The sequence below is a fragment of the Oenanthe melanoleuca genome, chromosome 12 (assembly GCF_029582105.1).
Source record: "Oenanthe melanoleuca isolate GR-GAL-2019-014 chromosome 12, OMel1.0, whole genome shotgun sequence".
Taxonomy (NCBI): domain Eukaryota; kingdom Metazoa; phylum Chordata; class Aves; order Passeriformes; family Muscicapidae; genus Oenanthe; species Oenanthe melanoleuca.
The window spans coordinates 15,609,633-15,631,421 of record NC_079346.1 but is presented as its reverse complement, the minus strand read 5'-3'; the positions used below and the strand labels follow the sequence as shown (position 1 = coordinate 15,631,421).

The window sequence follows — 21,789 nt, the reverse complement described above, 5'->3', positions numbered from 1 at the left end:
CGCCAGCCGCTGGGCTGCTTTTCCAACACATATAAATAATATATGTTCCTTTTCCGGGTTAAGTAAAGGTGGCCCATCCACCTTGGACAAGTCCGGTAAATTGGTCCAATTCGGGTGGTAATTGACGCGTTATGAAATAATAAGTCCTGTCCCTACTTACTATGAGCTATCTAACTGGCTTGTGGCTGTCCTACGTCCCCTAGCTACCGTCTTATTTATTAAAATTTAAAAATCATTAAAGCATATAAAAATTACAAAATTACGAAAATACTACAAATAGGGAGTTACAAAAAGTTACAAAAAGCAATAAAAAGTTACAAAAATCCGACTACTTTGGCGAAAGGGTGCTGTCGCTGCAGGCAGTCACCAATCGCGGGCAGTAGTTCTCGGCTCTTTCGGATGCACAGTCAGGATACTAAAAGAGATGGTTCCCACAGAAACTGTCGCTCATCACTGGTGCACAGAGTGTGGTTCCAGGGATGTGAAATGCTGAGCTTTTTTCCCTACATGTGAAGATGAGTCATGCATCGAAATGGAGCTGTATTCGTATCACTGGAAGGAGCTTAAAGTTCACATGCTTTACAAGTTAAAAATACATTTGTCATTTTATGTAACATAATGACATCTGGAGTTCTAGCAGTTAGGAAAATAATTAAAAGGGCTAATGAGCCCTTTCTCCAAGGAATAAAAAGTAGTTCAGCTTAGCAGGATGCAGATCTGCGGTACATCACCATGCGATGTGACGCTACAGCTATTCTGCCTCAGGTTTCCCTTCAAGGCTTTCAGCAGTTCAGTTGCTGGAGGGCCTGGTCCTCTGATTCAGTTCACCTATTCTGGGCTAATCAAATCCCTGAGGAAAACAGCTATTTCCAATCTTTTCAGGTTTAGCTGTCAGCCGTCTTAGTCTTAGCATCACCTCCCACTGCAGCAGTCTCAGAGAAATGTATATATAACTGTGAGCTCCCAGGTTGCAAACCTTCAATAACAGGGTTCTGTGGTCACCAGCTTGCTCTCATTTTCCTTCCCAGGCTTCTGTCTGCCTTTGCTTTTCTGTTTGTCCTGGATGGTAACTTCCTTCTCTTTGCAACAGGTCCTTTGCAATTAGTCCTCACTCAGTCACTGAGGGCCAGACCTTTCGGGAAACTTCTACATCTCTCTGGTCTCTCCTGCATTTTTAAATTTGAAAACCATACTTGCTCAAACCCATCTGTAGCTCCCATTCCTGGCCCTGCTTTGGATCTTTCCATGTAACTCTCACTCAAAAGCCTATGGCTGCCCAGAGCAGGCAGGAGTTACGCTGACTAGCACATTGAAGCTGCTAGAAGGCAATTTATGGCTCTATTATGGGAAGTATTAAATGTTGCAAAAATTCCAAGCAGATGTCTACTTAAGGGGTTGCTATTTTTTATAGTGTGTCAGAAGTAAGGAATTTCATTAAGAAACTATGACTCTTTCTATTACAAGAATGAGCTTCTAAAAAAATAAGCTGTGCATGGAAGTAAGGAGGAAAGATGAAGGAATGAGACACAATGTGTGAAATTAGTTGCTTCCACAAGTCTCAGCTAGAAGCCATCTCCTGATGAGAAGAGTTAAGCTGGGAGGATACAAACCTTATTTTTCTAGTCAGAGGGGTATCTCAGTGGTTAAAAAGCTTGTTTGGGTTCACCACCTGATGTTGCCTGGATATGCTCTTGGCAAAGTTCATCATTTTACCAGTAGCCAGTAATAAGTTTAAACAGAGCAAAACACCTACAAACCCAATGTGAGTCATGGTTAATAAGGCCTTACTTCAACCCTCTGCTAATTTCAACCATCATAAACTCCTAAAAAGCATTTCTAGCATCGGCCCAAGTATCAGACAGCCTCACTCTACACAAGGGTGACCACAAAATAAAAAACAGCTCCTGAAGCCTCTCTTTGTGCTTGTGGCAGCTGGAGCTCCATTAGCACCCTCTGGAGGTGCAGGCTCACTGCAGTTCCTTGAGCCAGGGGACTTTTTTCATTCATTTCATTCATTCAAAAACAGATGTTTTTATTTATTGATTGATGTTTGCTTTTTGAAGTTAAATAAAAAAACCCCCAAACCCTAAAGCAGTAATAGTTTACAGCCTAAGAGCCCACTACAGCAAAAGTTCTTTCATCTTCTCAAAAATCTCTAACACTGTAAATTAAACATTAATCCTATTTTTACCAGAAGTCCCCAACAGCAACAACACAGAACAACTTAAATTTCAAAAGAGAATTTGGTATAGCTCAGTTATGCCTGCTTTGTCCCAAAATGTAGAAGAAAACAGCAAATGTTAAGGTCTTGTTCTTTCAATAAACTTTGGGGCAGCAGCCCCTTTCCTCTAACCATTGTCTTAACCTGGTGAAGTTTTTATTTTAGCCAGCACACAGTTTGAATACGTTCTTCCCAATTTTATCATGTCTGGATATCACAGATACCTGCTTTACAGACAGCACCACTCTGTTTAAACAGAGAAGGTTAATTTTGGCTGTTCCACTGGGTATTTTCACTGCCTCTTTGCTGTGCTGTAGCGATTCAATAACTGGGATCAAAGACGTTTCAGACTTTCAGATGTCTCATTTCCTAATAAAAATGAAATTAAATAACTGAGTTTGCCATCATCTGGAGAGCTAGGAAAGCTGATGTCATCAAATGTTCTCTGTGGGATGGCATATCTTGAGGAATGATACCTGAATGGTACAGGAATCTCCCTTTCCTTGTATACAAAAGTGATTTACTTGGGGGTCAGCCCTTTGATAGCAATGTCTCATGCAAATCCCATCAGCTGTGATAAAGAAATTATCAGCTGAGAGCCAGTGACTTTTTTTTTTCCTGAAACTTTGCTTTGTCTGAGTAACAGCTCTCTATTTTTTTTTTTTTTTTTTGCTGTTATGAGAAATCCACAGTCACAAGATACATGACATAGATGTCACTAAAGAGAAAATCCTCTGTACTGTCAGGTTGAATTGAGGAGACAGCTTTGTCTGGTTGGGTGGTTGCAACAACCTTATTAAATCCCCCAGGAAGTTCTTCAGAAACTGCATCTGTGATATTAAAAGAAAGAAAGGGCAGCTCTACAGAGTAATATTTTGATATGAAGGAGAACAAAAGCAGCCTTTTGTAGAATCTTTAGTTTAGTCTGTCATGTACACAGAGGTCTTAAACACAAACTATATGCATGTTTTTTTTGCCTGTCTTTTGGCTCTGCTCTGGAGGTGTCTGTCTCAGACTTCTCAAAAAGGCATTAAAAAAAACCAAACTCAAAAAGCTCATCAGCAAACAGCCTGGCTCTTTTCTCTCCTGGCTGACACAAAACCAGGTTTATAAAACTCTTTCATAGGCAATTATCTTTACTGATGCTTTGTTGCTAGAACAACTTCTCTCTTATTCTGAACACCCTCTGTCCTTGTGTCCATGGGACTATAGCATAGTTTCCAGGAGGAATTAAAATTCTGGCTATGACACAGCTCCTAGTTAAGGAAAGGGAAGTCTCAAGAACTCCACTCTCACCATCTGGAGAGCCTGTTCTAGTACCTGACTTTGTTCCACAAGATTAATTCCTCCACGTTACACATACCTGCACATAGCAGATATTTTCCTATAGAAATACAGACAAGGATAGGAAAGCTGCTTTTTTATGCCTGGCCTCAGACACCCTATTACAGATACCTTGTCTTGGTCATTGAGAAGGTTTTGGGAGGCTCCATCCATGTTCATCCACAGCTCATTGATGGGGGAGTCAGAGAGATATCTGCTGGACATTTGCCTTTCAGCAGACAGAGGAAAAAAATACCCACCATTTTTTCACAGAAGAATCATAAATCAAAAGCATAAAAAACCTTCTAATCTGTCTACAAGAGATGGTGCTTCATTTTATGCTGCAGTGGAGCAGAAGAAATTAATCTCTTTCATTGGAACACTCTGCAACCAATGGGCATGACAGCATTGCCTGGTAGTCCTGGGGTGGCCTTCCAGACCACTCAAGAGTACAATTTTTTGCAGCTTTCAAATCAAGCAGCAGAACTCCTAACAGATGCCACACTGCCATCACCTTCCAGGTCACCATGTGCCACCAGCCTTGGAACAATAAATATGCTGAGCTCTTTATAATAACCCAGGGTATTTCCCCACAGCTTGAAATGAAACCCATTCCTTTCTGCACACCCTGCTTCTCATGGAGCCAGCTCAGATGTCCCTGTATCCATGGCACAGCTCACCCACACCCTGGAGACTCCTCCATTGTTACTCACAAGGTTGGGAAGCCAGAACCACAACATTAAACGCACCACCTGTTGCTGATCACAGGAATTGGTGTGTCCTACTCGAATAATGAGCTGGCCCCTCCAAACAAGGAACAGCTGCTTGTTATTGGTAACATTGGGTGACTCAGTGCGGCTCCTTCAACTACAGCTCGGGGGAAGGGCCAGGCAGTAACCAAAGGCGTGACACTTTCAGTCTTTCCATCTACTGGTGAAGGTAAATCCAGTCCCAAGGCACACAGATCCCTCTCAGGAGTTACGGTTCTGGATGTCACTTTTCATTTACACCAACTCTAGAAGATCACAGGAATGTCCGAACGCTCAGCAGAAGCCGCGTAACACCCGCAGTGGGAAGGAGCTCTGGCCAGCGGTTTTCCCAAGCACACATTTAGCAGCAGATGGTGCTGTTGTGTCAGTGAACCTTGCTGAGGGACTAACGGCCTCACTGTTTCTGGATTTTCTTCCTTGACTATTGCGTGCTTTGAGCTTTCTTTGACATCTTTCATAACTAAAGCCTAGCACGCAAATATATCACTCAACAGTATTTCTTGCTACTGCCTCTGTAATGTCCTTATTATTCAAGACAGTACTCTGGAAAGACGTTTATATGAATATAACCCGGGTTTAAACAACCAATTTGTGTGAATGGCAGCAATTTATATTGACTGTGCAGGGCCTGGGACATTGGCACATCGGGCACACCGTGCTGTTCCCCTATTGGGGCATTGCCTAGTGCCCGAGGAGTGCCAATGAGCACAACGTTCATGAGTGCTGAGCGCTCTTGAATTCAAACCGATCACCGATTTTTTAGATAAAACAGCCCAGACATTAGCCTGAATATTTTTGAGGTGGTCCCCTAAAGAAGTTTCCAATGCAAATGCAAGGATGCGCACACCCATCAGCTACTCGGAGCCTGCTCACCCCTCCGGGTCCTTCAGGACCGTGGGCAGCGCGGCTCGGGTCCGGTGCCTGCGGCTGGAAACCACCGCGGGAGAGCGAGAGGGGCGCTGGAGCAGAGCCCGCTCCTGCGGGGATGCTTCCTCTGCACAGAACTGAGAACTGTGCAGGAGATGCAAACGGCTGCTCAGCCCCCGGCACAGAGCCTGCACAAAAACCTCCTCCAGGCCAGGATCACTAGATGGAGCCCAATTCTAAGTAAAAAAGAGATGCAGACAGCTCCTCACTGCCGGCGCCGGGCTGCAGCGCTCCTACCGGAGCGCCAAGCTGGGATCTCAGCGTCTCCCCAATTAAATACATTCTGAATGTGCAGGCTCACTGTGGTTTGCCGGACACAAGAGCTGCTCTCACCTCTGTAGTCCGGATCTGTTCAAATGCATCGTGCTGCTGCACCACCGACAGAAGGCTTAAACAAGCTCGGATTTAGATGTGAAGGGTCACAGGTACGCAGGTGTCCTTGGCAGCCCTGAGCCAGGGACATTCTGAATGTTGTGCTTGATGTGCATGGGAAAGGTGAGGATTGAAATTCCTCCGCCAGCCCCTCGCCTCCCCTGTGAATTTACACACATTCAGAGGAATTGGGAGCTGAAGCATGTCAGGCTCAGAAGCAAACGGGTCAAGGAGTGCCCGCAGGCTGACATTCCCACCCCCTGAGGCCCTGAGTACTTAGGTGGATGGATCAGGATACTTAGATGGCCCTCAGCACCTCTCTCCTCGCTGGGTATTATTAGCTGGGTATTATTAGCAGCACTCAATACTGCACTGCCCCTGATTCAGAACACAGAAGGGATGGAAGCGTGCAGGAGGCTGAGCAGCTGCCAAATGAAACTGCAGGCAGTGAAAGGCTGAGTCAGGAGCCGAGCAGAGCCTGCCTGCTCTCAGGCTCATGCCCATGAGGTTAGAAGGATGTTCCCTTCTGCCCTCGCCCTTATCAGCATCCTGCCTTCCCCTCTGCTCCCGGCCCCATCCACTTCTGAATGATCTGAATGGCAAAATGATTACCCACAGTTTTAGGTATTCAGCCTACTCCAATGGAGGTGGTAGACAGACTACTCTCACTCTCTCTTATCTCTAATAAGCGAAGAGGTGGCAACTCGTGGAAGGAAAGCTTTTATTATAAAGTGTTCTAAAATAAAAGCTTCGATAACCCTAATAGAAACCGAAATATTTCCTCGTAGGTTGCCAGATTTTAACTCGACATTGTTCTATAAATGCAGGACAAAACAGGGATGGTGTAGCCTTTTCCAGGAGAGCTGATACCTGATTCACAGGAGACTCCCAGGCCACCAAGACAACCCTTTTAAAACAACCTGTGCAGCATGACAACCACACAATCGCTGCCCAGAGCAGCAGGGCCTGCAGCACACCCTCCTTCTGCTCCCCAGATTTCACTGGAAATTGCCCCTCCAGCCCCATGGCCTTGCCCCTCCCCGCTGCACCGGGGCTCCAGCGACCCGGAGAGGCGCCGCCAGCTCGGGGAGGCATGAAATGACACCAAAACTACAAATGCTTAGAAACAAATGGAAGGAAAAGGACCCGTGAGTGCGGGTAGCTGAAAGGAAGGCGCGCACAGGGCCGGGAGGGAGCGGGGGGCGCTGAGGGCCCGCCCCAGGCCGGGCAGAGCGGGAGCGGGGGGCGCTGAGGGAGCGGGGGGCGCTGCGGGCGCGCCCCGGGCCGGGCAGAGCGGGGGGCACTGAGGGCCCGCCCCAGGCCGGCAGGAGCTGGGGGCACTGAGGGAGCGGGGGGCGCTGAGGACCCGCCCCGGGCCGGCAGGAGCCGGGGGCGCTGAGGACCCGCCCCGGGCCGGCAGGAGCGGAGGGCACTGAGGGAGCGGGGGGCGCTGAGGACCCGCCCCGGGCCGGCAGGAGCCGGGGGCGCTGAGGGCCCGCCCCGGGCCGGCCCCGCGCATGCGGCGGCAGCGCCCATTGGCAGCGCCGGCCCCGCGTTCCTGGAAAGTTCTTGGAAATGGATCAGAGGCGTTTCCACGAACACGCGCGGCGGTGGCCCCACACGGCTCCCCCTCCCCTCCCTCATCCCCTCCCTGCCTCCCTCGCCTGCCCGCCAGGAGGGCTCCGCTCCCCTCCCTCCCTCTCTCCCTCCCCGGCCATGGCAGCATGGACGCGGCTGTGTTGGACACAGCTATTTATACCTTCTCTCTTTTTTTTTCCCCCCTCCCCTCGTGGCTGATATAAGAAGAGTGATGCGAACACAATACGATTCCAGGAATCCCTCACTTCCTGGAACAGATTAAAAGGGACACACAAAAGATTACTAAGGAGGTTTGTCTTTTTTTTTTTTTTTCCTTCCACGGAGCTTCATTTCTGCGGAGCCAGCGCTGAGACAGGTCGCTGCTCCGGCTCTTCCCGCACTACTCGGGGAGATCTTATTTATTGGTACCTATTTATTATTATTTCAGAGTGCTCTGAAGGAAGATCAGTTCCTCTTTAAATATATGTAATTTCCTTTTTCTCTGGTTATTTTTTAATTATTTTTTTGCTGCTGTTTTCTGGAAAGCAGAACAAAAACATTATTTTTTCTAAAGCACTGAGAGTGCACGCATTTTCTTGGCCAAAGTTGCTGAAGTCTCTATAGGACAGCTTGTCTTCTGCTTGGCTTTTGCTGTGTCTGAAACAACCTGCAGAAGGGGTTTGCTGGGACTCGCCAGCCTTCTCTCGCCTTGAACCCCAACTAGAGGCTGAACTTGCTGCTTCGGGGAAGCAAAGAAGGCAAGAAGAGGAGAAATCATTTCCCACCTTCTTGAAGACCTAATGCTTTTCCCTTGGTCCGGGAGTGACATGATCCTCTGTGTTCAGGGGTAAGATACTTTGAGCCTTCTGTGAGAAGCTGTGCTTTGATAATTGTAATTAGGAAGGTTCTCTGGGACAGGTTTTCTGCTCGTGTGTATTGCCATGTGTGACTGTTACGGAATGGGAATGACTTTGGCTGGCCGAATGCTGCGCTCTACGTGTCTGTCCTTTGTGTCTGTGTTTTAGATTCCAAGGCCAAAATCACAGAGCCATAAAGTATTCCTGATTTCCGTGCTTTCTACTGCTGAAAAACGACATGGTAGTCACAGTCTTTGGGAGAGTAAGAATAACTTGGAGTGTGTTGTTCCGAGCGCTGGACGCAGCACTAGTGTGGTCACCAGCCCAACACCATAGGCACTCTCTAAAGTCCTCCTGGAATCAAACTGCTTACAGGGAAAAGCTTCTCTGGAGTTTAGGTGCTCTGGTCTGTTTCTAAGGAGATATATATGCTATATTCATGTCAGTTTTGTGTAAGCTTGTGTATGTACATATACACAGCTTTCTGCAGAGTGAAAGCCACAAGGGGTACACGGATAGTTCCACATCTGCCTTCAGGAGAACAGGTGACATCCAAATGCCTTCTCTGGTATCAGTACTGATGTGTTGGCACTTCAGTGTCCCTGTGACCAGCTTGGTTCTTCAGCAGAGGAATACCTGGCGTGCAGGAATCACCTGATATTTTTACACATGCTGCGTACTTGGAAATTGTGAGCATTTGTTTCAGTCTGAGCCATCATGTCAGATTTTCCTACCAATCTGCTGTATGGTGGATTTTCCTCAGAGTGAAATCTTCCTTGTCTGCTTGCAATGACTGAAGCATGGGGATTTTTCTGCCATTTCCCCCCCGCCAGAATCTGTTCCACAGGCAAGGAGAGCTCGTGCTTACCACCAATTTCCTACTACGCAAGGGGGTTTGTTTTCACTCTTATTTTCAGTCTGCAGCTGCAGTTCCTACAGCCATGGTGAAGGGAATTCAGTTTTCAGCTTGGCCTTTGGGAAACCCTTATCTGAAGCTTTTCTCCAGGGTCAACATACTAGAGCTACTGCTTCCCTTATCCACCAAGAACTTATTATGGAGCCAGATGTGTAGATGTTATTATTTTAATGTCTATTTTGAAGACCATTTATTGCTCCATTTTCATTATTCTGTAGGATTTCATACATCCTGTACTCCCTACTCGCCGTCCTATTCAGACCAAGCTCCCACTGGAGTGTTGGGATGTGGTTGATGGAAGGGAGAGCAGCTCCACACGTTTTCTTGTAGTATTTATACTGTTACCAAGTTTAGCTTATCAGCACAGTAACTACAAAGCCAACACTAAATGCTGTCAGACATATCTGATTCTCCTGAACTTTCTTGCCATTCCAAGGCTTTCTGAAACACTAATTGCCAAAGCACAGGCAAGTTCATTTGCTGTTTCTCTGGAGAGTGCACCCAGACTGCCAGCTAGACATGCCCAATTTCATATGGTTGTTTGCTTCCTCCTCACAGCTGTTGTTCGAACACTTTGCTCTATTCAGTCCTGATTCTCCATGTCTTTCCTCTGCTTTCTCTCTTACAAGCGTTATTAGCAAATCCTTTCTTTGCCCTACCAAAGGGCTGACTGTTTCATGTCAGCAAGCCTTTTTCAACCTGTCCTTATCCCAGCAAACTCTTCTTAGCCCTCTTGCAGATGTTCTTGCATTAAAAGCTGTATCTGCCATTACTTGCTGATCCCTCTGCTCTCCCATTCCTGTGCTCAGAGCCGCTCTGTTTGTTCCCGTTCTTCAACCTACGTACAAAGTTGTTTAGGACACCAGCACCTCCCAGTCTGTCAAAATTTCTAATCCTTCTCTCTTCTACCGTGCTCCTTTGAGCCTACAGCCACATTTGGAGGTTTTGTAGGGGTATAAGGCTGGTGTATAGAAGGAAAATAGGAAAGGTGTGAGCCTGGCCCTTCTCTGGCTGTGGTGGAAGGATCCCCACAATGCTTGCATGGGGTCTGGGCTCGTCCAGTCTCATGTGGCACAAAGTGTAAGGCAGCAGAGCCTGAGTACAGTGGGAAAACACATCTCAAGCACATGGGCTCTGTAAAAGAAACCTACTGACAAACTCACATAGCTGATGTGGTTTTTGGAGGGCTGAACTGTGAACTGGTACAGCCCTTGAAAGTAACAACTTTCCTCCCACTTCGTGGCAGACATTTCCCTGTGTAGCTTTGCTATCTCTCCCTTCCTTCCTCACCTCTCAGCCAATTCCTAATTTCCTCTCTGAAGCTGATATATAAAAAGAAAAAAAAAAGTTCCATGCTATGAAAGTTTTCTTTATGTTCCAAACCTTTCTGGAAGGGTAGACCACAAAAATTGTTCAGGAGAAAATAAGTTCAGAGAGATTTGGCACTTGGACTGCAGTACTCGAGTTCCAGGGAGTGAGTGGTGCGGGACTGATTTTCCTTAGTATCAGTCACAGTCATTTTCAGTTCAGGGAACAGTTGGTATGAGAGACACTGCTCTGCCAGCAGGCCCCAAACACCCTCTTTGCACAGCACCAGTTGGTAATTAGGTTCAGAATAGACAAGGATCAGAATCACAGAACATTCTGAGTTGAAAGGGATCCACAAGGATGATCGAGTCCAACTCTGAATGACGTGTATAGAGATCAGATCCATGACCTTGGTGTTCTTTGCACCGTGCTGCAAGCAGCTGAGCTGGTTTATGGGCTTCCTTGTGCAAAAAGGGGGGTAATGGAGAATTGGGAATCTCCTTTCCCCAAGGATACAGGTAGCTAGGCATTTGTGAAAACCATGACATTAAGAGGGAGACATGCAAGTATCTTGAAAAATGGAGCCTTCAACACCTATAAATGTGTCTCCAGGAGGATTTAAAAGAGAATTTGGAGCATTCCCAACAATGATCTCCAATATATCCAGATGTACAAAAGCCCCTGAAAATGCAGGTTCTGTGACCAAGGGTCCCTGGTGAGGACAAGAGCCAGCAGTCATTTTTATTCAGCCTGGCTTTCTATCCACTAATATAAATTAAGAAACATGTTTTAGATGCCATCAAAGCCAAGCAGGTATCCTGCTTCTGAAATGTGATTTGACATGTGGAAAAAGAAAGAATGTTCTTCCCTAAATTCCCCCAACAGAATAGCAGGGGGTTTGCTATGTATTGCAATGGCAAGGAGTCTCTGTAGATTTAAATTTACCAGTGGTTTTACAAAACCTACTCCAAACCTCCATGGTTTATTTAGAAATGCAGAGATATGGACTGATCATGGTTCTCATTTACAAGGTATGAAGGTGCTTTCAGGTTGTCTCTAAACTACTTTCTTCCCACATCCCTTCTTGTTCTCTGTCCCATACTTGAGTCTCAGCTGTTTGAGGTGGTGGAGTGCAGCTATCATCCGGTGCAGATCAGTTCACAGCACATTTTTTTATGTACCTGAAGTGTCCCTGTTCACATAGAGCACAGGGAAGGAGGAAGATCCAGAGGAAGCACTTAAGACTTCAGAGTCTCCTTCTGCTTCTGTTCAGTGATGTGGGGAGGTGGCTGCACCCTGTGCCATCACTGTCAGCTCCAGGGGGGCTGTGGCAGTGTCACACTGAGGACTGAGTGTATTTCTCTTTAAAGTGTCTGAAAGAACATCTCAGGTGTGTTGGGGATGACAGGTGGATGTAACACAGGACATGCAGCAGGACAGGGGACACAGAGGCAAAGAGCCTACACACACTGGGACAGAAACTGATTTTTGCTCAGGAGCTTGTCTTGTAATGAAGGCTTTCCTGGCCTCTGACATCCATCCTCCCCCTGGAGCTCTGCTTTCCTTTAGGAATCTCCTTGCTGCAGAGGAGGAGCACCCATGACCCATGAGAGCTCCAGGCTCTCTGGTAATGCATTTAGATGCTGAATAGCTACACCACTTTAGGCCACAGAGGAACACATGTTCAAGCAGCCTGGCCATGGCAGAGCCTCCTCCTGCAGTCCTGCAGGGATTACAGCCACACTGACTCTTCATCCATCTGCTGAATGGTGGGGTGGGTGTAGTGCTCAGGCTTGGCTAAAACTGTTCTCCTACACCATCTGAGTTCTGACAAATTCATTTAGGATCAGGTCATCCTTGAACAGAAAGTTGGTAGGACAAAACCCAAGCTATTCCCAATTCTGCTTCTAAGTATATTGTAGCAAATGACAATCCCACTGGCAGAAACAGAAATGCTCCAATATTGTAATCATGTAAACAAAGCCATAATGTTGTTATAAACCTTACTGCCCCTGAAACTATGCACTACAAAGCAAAATCTAAAAACATCCTAAATGGTAAGACTGACCACCTTTTATAAGGCCAAAGAGGCCAACTCCCTGTTTCTAAGGGCTCATCTATAGCTGTGTTCCTTCCTCCTCCCTTGCCTCTCTCACAAACAATGGTGCTGAGAATCTGTTTGTAAAACATAGCCTGCACTGAACAGACCCTGTGACTGATCTGGAGGCAAGGAGAAATAGCAGAGTGTGCCTTTCCTTTCAGACCTCATCCTTTGCTGGCGGAGGAAAAGCTCAGGAGCCTGTCACTCAGGGGCATTGAGGAATTGTCAGAGCCCATCATGCAGCCTCTCCCAGTTATGGCCTTCCAGGAGGAATCTGCACCTGCCCTTCCAGCTCCAGTTCCAGACAGCAACCCACCTCAGACACGGGACCCTGAAGAAGACCTTCTGTGCATTGCAAAGACCTTCTCCTACCTGCGAGAATCTGGTAAGACTCGATTGCAAAGCCACAGGGTCAGAAGGGTGCAGGGACCCAGCTCCACAATCTGAGCACCAGGAAGAAGTTCCTGATCCCACTTCAGACAGGATCCTGGTTCTGTCACAGCCATGGCTGGCTCTTGTGCACACAGCAAGTGTATCTGCAGTCTCTACAAACTTATATAATGAACTAATTTATTGCTTTATCTTTTGTAACTGAATTGGGGGAAGGAATTGCAAAAAGCAGGCTGCTTTTTTTCTGTAAACTGCAGCTGCTGCAGCAGCAGCCAGCCTCATCCCAAGCCCCAGCACAACAATGGCAAGCATAGGCAGGAAACCCTTAGAACTTGGTCTTTATTTCTGAAGGTCTTGCCAACTCTGGCTCTGGTTGCTTCCCAGGCCCCGAATGTGTTTGTCTTCAAGGCTTCCCTAAATATGCTGCCAGTCCTATAACACGTTCTTTCCCTAACACCTTCTTTTCTGCAGGCTGGTACTGGGGCTCCATCACGGCCAGCGAGGCCAAGCAGCACCTGCAGAAGATGCCCGAGGGCACGTTCCTGGTGCGGGACAGCACCCACCCCAGCTACCTGTTCACGCTGTCGGTCAAGACCAACCGCGGGCCCACCAACGTGCGCATCGAGTACACGGACAGCAGGTTCCGCCTGGACTCCAACTACCTGTCCAAGCCTCGCATCCTGGCCTTCCCCGACGTGCTCAGCCTCATCCAGCACTACGTCACGTCCTGCTCCTCGGAGAGCAAGAGCGAGGCTCCCTACCCGCCCCCCGCCCCTCTGCCCCCCCTGCAGAAGGAGATGGCGGCGGCTGCCGTGCACCTGAAGCTGCTGCGGCCGCTGTGCCGCAAGGACAGCCTTCCCAGCCTGCAGCACCTGTGCCGCCTGCGCATCAACAAGTGCACGGCCCAGGCGGAGCAGCTGCCGCTGCCCCGGCGCATGGCCGAGTACCTGAAGCAATATCCTTTCCAGCTCTGAGCTGGGGCTCCTCTCTCAGGCACTAATGACAGACACACGACCGCGAGAACTCGGTGTCTCCGTCCCGCTGGAGGTGGGCACGGCCAAGGCCTGATTGTCGGCAGAGACTGCATCCATCTTTCCTCTCCCTTCTCTTCACATCCATTCCAGCCCCAGGGAGGAGTGGCTTGTTTCAGTGAGCAGCGGGGCAGCAGCTGAGCTCTGACCCTCGGGCCGTGCCGGCAGTGGCTGTGAGAAGCTCTGTGGGCATGGCCACACTACTTGAATGTCAGAGCTGCTGTGACACCGGACATGTTAACGTTGTTATTTTTGCTATTTATTTCCATGGCAGTTTCTCTCCTCATGGTATTTTTAAAGCACCTTTTACTTTATTGGTTTTTTTGTTTCTTTTGTGGAATTAGAGATAGCATAAAGGCTCCCAGCCAACTGGCAGGCAAAGCTCTGTGGGAATTTTGATTTGGATTCACATCCAAACAGCTTCTGTTTGAGCCTGTCCCTATGACAGGTTACAGGAGTCCACATCCAAGCTCTCCTAGGCTTCTGGGGTATGTGACACTCAGATGACTGTATCCAGACCCACCTCTACAGAGGTAAAGACTATTTGTTTTTTCTTCCTTAGCTACAGAGGGTATCAACCTCAGAGCACAGTGGGAGCTCCCAGAGATGTGTGCTGCATCACACGTGGACAGGAGACTTCTTTGAGGAAGCTCTTCTTCCTTGAGGGCTTTAAGCAGAGATCTGGATAGTGAGGTTGGGCCAGGGAGCACTTATCCCATTTTTTTCCATCTTCTCCATCTCCAAAGGAAGTTTGTGACAAAACATTTCCAAAGAAGTAATTAGAAACCAAATTTTCTCATGTGCAGGCAGAAGGATTTAATTTCAGAGCACCCTATGTTTGGCTTGTGTTTTCAAAGTGCTGTTCCCTGACCTTGGCCTTGCCTGAGACACAGGGCAGAGCAGGGGCTCAGCCAGCTCTGCTGGGCTGCCCCAGTGACACGCACAGCTTCAGGATATTTATTTATTTATTTCTGGGGTAACACTTGAGGATCTCAGCCCCAGAGCTGTCCTTGCTCCCTGCTCCCACAGTGCCAGAGTGCTGCATGCTCTGCTCCTGCCAGCATTAGTCACCGGCCACGCGGCTTCTGCCAGCTCCAGCCTGGAGCACACACTGGAAACCACAACCAGCATCTCTGTTTGCCAAGGTCCAGACCTCCCCTCCCCCTGCTCTGACTTGCATGTTTGTTATCCATAATGTGGCTTTTGGCTCTGGGGTTCCTTCTCACCCCCCATCCCTTTCACCCCCCACAGATGAGTCTCTTCCCCTGCTCTTTTACACACAGGAGGGGCAGACAGCAGATTGGATCTGCACCAAACCAGCACACACAAGTTGCCCCTTCTTGTTCATTTGCTGAATCCCCTGAATCTTCCCAGCCTTGGCATTGAGTGAGAGTAGAGGAGGGAACAGACAGGTCTACAGAAATTATTATGTGGCTTATTTTGCCCCTAAGACCCTCTGACTTGTTCTAGCATGAATGAACATGAAGGATTCCTTGTTCATCCTCCCTGGGACTCTCTCTAAGGCTCTGTAAATCAGAATGGACAAACCCCCAGCTATAGCTGAGTGTTGGAAGAGAAGATGGAAAAAGATGGGATGGTGACCCAGGAGACAAGCTCAAAAAATGGGTTTCTTCCACCCTATCTTAAAGCTGCCAAAAGGGACAAGATGGCCTGATGTGCTTAGTCAGTGTCCTTTTTTTCCCCCTCTCCACATTTATACAGGTTTGTGCTGTTGCAAGCTTTGTTTTTGATACTTTGATGATTGACAGTGTGCACATGTGATGTCAGGTTTGCTTTTTTGGTATATCCTTCCCCTTCCCCTCTATGGCAGCAACCATGGGAAGGTACTGAATGAGAATGAAAATTTAGAAGGCAAAAAGGAAAACTTTTAAAAAATAATATAAATGATAAACCACTGAAAAGGCTTCCTTTTATCTGAACACCTCTATCTGCCTGAGGACACTGGGAACAAGGAAACCACAGATCTCCAAGGAGCAGCAGTGATCTCAGGAAGCCCACACAGCTCAGCCACAGCTTGGGAAAAATCAGTTGGAGAAGTGTACAGCAGGAAAGGGCAGGTTGTTCAGGTCTCTGAAACTTGCCTCCCACCTGATCTGTTCTCTATTGGGGGTGGTGGGGTGGTCAAGCTGTGGGTTTGACTCACTGCCCCAGGAGAGCCCAGGAGCTCCTGGTTGACCCAAAACTGAAGGCTGTGATCTCCCACGGGCAGGGACCAGCTCTGTTCTGTGTTTGTTCTGCATTTAGCACAGTAGGGATCTCTAGGTGCTACTGCAATACAACAAATAAACAATACAGTTACTCCAAAAAGTCAGTTTCTTCTATCTTGAGACAGTTTGTTAAAAATCATTTGACTCTGGATTTTAAATAAACATTTTAAATACACTTTAAAGCCACTCAATGTAAAAGTCTTTGGTAAAATCCAAATGGATGAATTAATTTTCTGTTCAGAGAAATCCTCCCCAAGGACACAGGGCAAATTCTTGACCATTTTGTTCAAACAAGACAAAAAGCCTTTGAACAACAAAAAGGCCCTTCAGATACTGGGAGAATAAACACCAAAATCCTCAGTGTGGGTCTGGTTCCTACTGCACACAGATGAGCAGTGGTAGATCCCAAGTCCCAGATTAATAAAGACTGAAGGCACATTTTTTAATGATGTGGAAGAACACAGGAATGATTCTTGTATTGTTTCTGTGTGCCATACAAAACCAATACACTGCAGGGGAAAGAAGACAGAACATGAATGGGCAGACAATGCTTTGGGTGGGAGATCCAGGGCAGAATAATTTTTCCCCCAGTAGGGGCCATTGGGCTGCAGTGTCCCTGTATAGTGTCTGGCCCTGCAGCCTTTCCCCTGACATCACCTGAGACACCAGGCAGCAGGTGGGGAGCCACAGGGACATGGATCTGCCCTGTAATGTCAGAGGGAGACAGAGGACACCCCATCTGTCCAGCTTCACAGGGAACACACTGAGGCAATGCCACTGCTGGGAGGTGACTCCACTGTGGTCCCTCTGTGCTCTCCTTCCACAAGAGATGCCCAAGAGATGTCCCCTCATCCTGCTGAAAGCAAGGATCATGTGCTCCTAACCACTGGAAAATGGAAAACATTCAGAAAAAAAACCAACCCAACAAACTGAATTATTCTCCTCCCATCCTTCTCCCCCTGTGAATCCACAAGTTCAAAATACTGCTTTAAAGTATTTCTGAAGCACGTGCTGTGCTTCCTATGGCATTCCCTAGCAAATACTGTTTCCACAATCTCATCATCAGGAGTCCATGGGTAGATTTCCATTGCACACCAAACCAGGAAATGTTGCTAATGCCATAATCTGTTCCAGGTGAAGTTGATAAAAAAAGAACCAGTCACATCCCTATTGATTTAACAGGAAATATGGAAAGAGAACTACACAGGGTACAAGCAAAACACAAAATAAGTGGAAACACGAAAACAAAAGACGGAAAAGCTGCATCCATCTTTGAAAAGAAACTATAAACTCTGGAAAAACCTGGAAAGAAAAATGCAGCATTTCTGACACATTATTGAGTGATTTCTTAGCTGGGCTAACCTCTTCCTCTGAGTACACACAGGAAACCCTTTCCAGAGGCTGAAGGTGGAGATGATTGGCACGAGCCAGGCTGGTCCAGAGCTGCAGTCACACACGGTTTTACCTCATCAGGTGCCCAACCTCTGTGCAGACTGAGCTGATTTTTAAGTCAAGTTCCACATCTCTGGAACCAGGAGCACTTGTGGCAATGCATACTGGCCTTTACCAGTACTGAAGTACAGCTGCAGCCTCTCTCCCAGTGACACCTGTATGGTTTGTTGAGCAAGTGCACAACAATTTGGATTCTCTCTTGCTTTTCAGTTTCTGTCTACAGATAAAAACACGGGTGTGGAGCCCCCACAGAGTCTGAGAAGCAGACTGATAGGATTGGGAATAGAAATCCCAGACCATGAGTAAAACCACACTCCTATGGCCCACTGCCACAGCAGAACTTCCCTGCAGTTTGTTAGGCACATATGGTATCATTTTCTGTCTTAAATCATCAGCTTTCTGAAAAAGCAACACATGCAATGGTAAAATAACCAGTTCACATGCACATATCCCTATCCTTTCTAACTTACTGAAATCTTAGTCCTTTCCCCACATCCTCTCAGGTGCCCAACATCCCTCAGTCCAAGGCAGGAGAACCAGCATCAGCTCAAGTGAATCAGCAAAGTGTATTTACTTATCTTAGGACAGACATGGTCAGGTGTTTTCAGTTACTGACCTATTACATGTCATTTCTAGCCCAAATTCCATTGTCAGTCTTACCAGCTATCTATGAAATTAAGGGAATTAAAACCAAAATTAACTGGACACTGATTGGTGGGTCATTGTTTGTGTGGCTGTTCTGCCAAACATGTTCTAGTGTTCAAATCTCTCAGAGGCCAATATCCCAGCCCTCTGCTGTCTGTCCCTAATGGCTGCTGAGACCCTTGCGATCCTGATGGAATTACAGTATCCTCTTCCTCAGCCCAGAAATCATCAGCAGTCCAAAGGTGGAGGGTAAAGCAATATCCAGTGAAGGTGTGCCAGAACAGCTCTGGATGCCAAGAGACATCCTCCAGCTCCCTCAGTTCCAGGCAGCATTGTCACAACATTCACACCATGCTGTCAGGAACCCTCACCCGTTGTTTACAGGAGAGGCAGGAGAAAAACTCATCAGTCTGGGCAGCTCCTTACAAAATAAAAACAGAGATAAAAATAAGGTATTACTTAGAGATCTGCCCTGTCCTTGGGCAGAAATGCTCATCCTCTGTCTGTTCAGCAAGCTTTGACTTTGGAAGAGGGAGTCCAAGGGAAGGCAGCGCTGCCAGCATTGCTCAATGCAGGCAGTGAGGAGGGCTGGCACTGCTCTCAGTGCAGATAACATGTGCAGACTCAGACATGTCTGTTCCCTGCCCACACCCAGCCTGCCTCTCTGGGGCTGTTATACTGCCAGAGAGCAGGGAACAGGAACACGTGGAGACACGGCTTTATCTGGAGGCTAATGGTGCCTGGAATGAACCTGGTGTTGATCTCCCACTTCCTGGGAAACTCAACCATCATCCTGCAGCTCACCCCACACACAAGGGCAGCAAGAGGCCTGGGGAGCAGGCACGACCCTGCAGCATTCACCAGACTTCTCTCATCACCTCTGCTGCACAGCCAAAAACCAGCTCAGGGAAAAATGACAAAGTGGCCCTAGCAATAAAATTAGAATCTTTCAGAGTTCAATTTTGTGGACTAAGGAGTCTACACAAACATAGTTTTCCAAACTTTAGCAAGAACTAGTAATTTTTTCTTCTTGAAAAATAATGTGTTGTTCAGAAGAAAAGGCTAGTGGTAAGCAACATGTTGACCAGAGAGAAGAAAAGTAATTTTACAGGTTTTGCTGTTACCCTGGGCACTAAATTTCAAAGGAAAACTATGGAAATTAAAATACAATTTGGACTTAACATCATAACAATCTTAACATAATAATTCAAAGTGGTTTTTTGGATTTGGAAAGGGGAGGGAAAACAATAAAGTTTCAGAACTCAGCTTATATTCACTGCAGAGGAGACAACAAAAGAGGAAGTTTTACTGCAAACCACTGCTGGCTTAGTCCTTCAATTCCCCTGTAACCAGCTGTGGCAGTGGTCATGGCTGGAGACAGGCTGCTGGCCCAATGATCCCCCTGTTGCAAAATCCTCATTTCATTAATTTAAATATAGGAAAGAACAGACCCAGAGGAAGCAGCCTGACCCAGCAGAGGAAAGGGTTCAGGCAGAACTGCTCCAGCCTGACATACCAACCCAGATTTGCAGAGAAGGGTTTCCTTTCATGAACAAGATCTACCTTCCTTTTATTGCTCCTCTTCCTCAGACCTCACTGGCAGGATTTTCCCCTCAAGTGCCATTACTCCCTAAATGCAGTGTAAATACACTGTGCAGCAGCTCAGATTTGAGCTGCAAAAATCAAATACAATGTTAGTTTTTGTCAAAATAGCTGTTTTAAGAGAGCACTCTACCTAGCCAGGAAAGACATTTGTTTTAATTACCCCATGGTACTACAGTGACAATAAAAGCTTGAAATAATACTGGTTGCTGCAGCATTGGATTGCCCAAACAGATCATCAGAGACTTGGTATTTCTCAAAAACCAGATATAAATATACCAGATGGAAGGACAAAGGAAGAGCTGGTCAATCAAAACTCAGTGGCAGAACTCAGCCAGGACTGGAGTTCCTTGGACTCTGCCCTAGCCAGTAACTCCATCATGTGACTGCCTTGCTCTGGAAGAGACACTGCAACTTTTCCAACTGTGGCTCCTGGAGAAATGCTGCCCCTGCTGAAATAGCCCTGCCATGGAAACCTGTAAAACACAACAGGCTAAATCCCAAGGACTGGGATGGGAATTCATTTACTTCAGGGCTGAATTTGGTCCACTTCATATTCCTGGTTTTTCAGACAAGAATTTTATCCCTGGTGAAATTTTGACACTAATTTCTCTTCAAGGGAAATTGTAACCCTGAAGTGCTGCTGATTTAACACAAGAAAACCCTTCCCTCACACACTGTCTCTAGCATGCACAAACCCAGCATGGAGGTTTTTCTTTTAAAAGCAGAAGGAAAGCCCATGGTGCAGTTCACAATTCAGTTCTGGCTTTCTTGAATTCACCTATAAATATTCCAGTCAGAACATGTGCAATGCCACTTCGGGATGTAAACACCAGCCTGTGGAAAACTGAGCAGCCAAGCCTGAATTGATCTCAGCAAACTTGTTTCACCTTGGCTAGGACAGAGCTTTCTGTGATGGCAACTCCTCAAAACAACAGATCTGGGTTAGGTTTGGGACAAAGAGACAGCAAAACCCGCTGCTCATCTCCTGGGATGCCCTTTCCTGCCAGCTGCCCCTCACTGCCTGTTCCTTGTGGGCTCACCCAGTGCAAAGGAGCAGAGATTTAATAGCTAATCATAGACTATAGAGTCTTTAATGTCAGAGCTCTTTCCTCCCTAGAACAGCAACATGGTTTGAAATCTAGCTTACAGAAGGCAGAGCTGTGTTTATACTTGTCAGAAGTTACCCAATTTGGCAAGGATTCTTCCCATCATGCAAGTGCCACCACAGTCATTGCCAAACACTGTAGAGGCAGAGTTCAAAACACTACCTCCAAGCCTAGAAATATGATGAAGAAATATGTTGCCCAGTGCACATGCTATATGTTTGCACTTGTCTGAAAGTGCTCAGCACTAATAAAAGGTCTTGTTATAATTAAAACATAAATCTGAAATAGCCTAAAGCATGACCTAACACTATTTATTATTTCCAGGGAACCCTTTGGAAAATATCTCTAACTTTTTGAAAATACCTCACCCTCTTCTAAGCCCTTAGTTTTGGAATACTCCTTACATTCTTTTAAGATTCTTTGTAATTCACCTCTTTTAGTGCTGTTCCCTCCAGTTCTATGGAAATCACCCTGGCTGAGACGCATGAGGCAGCATTTTGGGAAGAACAGGGACAAAACAGCACTGAAGGCTGGGGATGGATCAGCAGGGGCAGAACAATCAGGGTGTGGGCCAACATGGAGACTCCACATCACTCTTTCTTCCCAAGGATGCAGGAGATTGAAGGCTTCCCTGTGCAGGCAGAACCCCTTTTGCTGCTGCTGAAAGCCTTCAGAGTGGGGTTAGCGTGACCTGCCAGGCAGCTGGGTCAGAACAATCCACAAACAGCAGCTCCAAGGCAGAGCTTGCAGCTGCTGTGCTGCCCTGGGACGCTGCAAACCAGCTGGGAGGGAGAGTTTGCCATGGGGCTTGCTTGGGTGCAGAAGGGGTGGATTGTGCTAAGTGGGAACAGCTGCACTCTGCCCTCCCATCAGAGCCCTCTGATGACACAAACCAGACTGCTCTCCTGCTCCTCTGGTCCCCACTCCTTCTGTGCCTTCCATGTGACATGCTCATGCAC

At 47.1% G+C, this 21,789-nt stretch overlaps 1 protein-coding gene across 1 annotated transcript; it reads left to right on the top strand.

Annotated features, from left to right (window-relative positions):
- The first annotated feature begins 7,176 nt into the window (after positions 1–7,176).
- On the top strand, positions 7,177–14,108 carry CISH (cytokine inducible SH2 containing protein). The gene is made up of 4 exons (XM_056501380.1): positions 7,177–7,502; positions 7,916–8,038; positions 12,535–12,758; positions 13,235–14,108. The coding sequence occupies exons 2-4, from the start codon at positions 7,992–7,994 to the stop codon at positions 13,735–13,737; spliced, it is 774 nt and encodes a 257-aa protein (XP_056357355.1). The 5' UTR covers positions 7,177–7,502; positions 7,916–7,991; the 3' UTR covers positions 13,738–14,108.
- Positions 14,109–21,789: the final 7,681 nt, after the last annotated feature.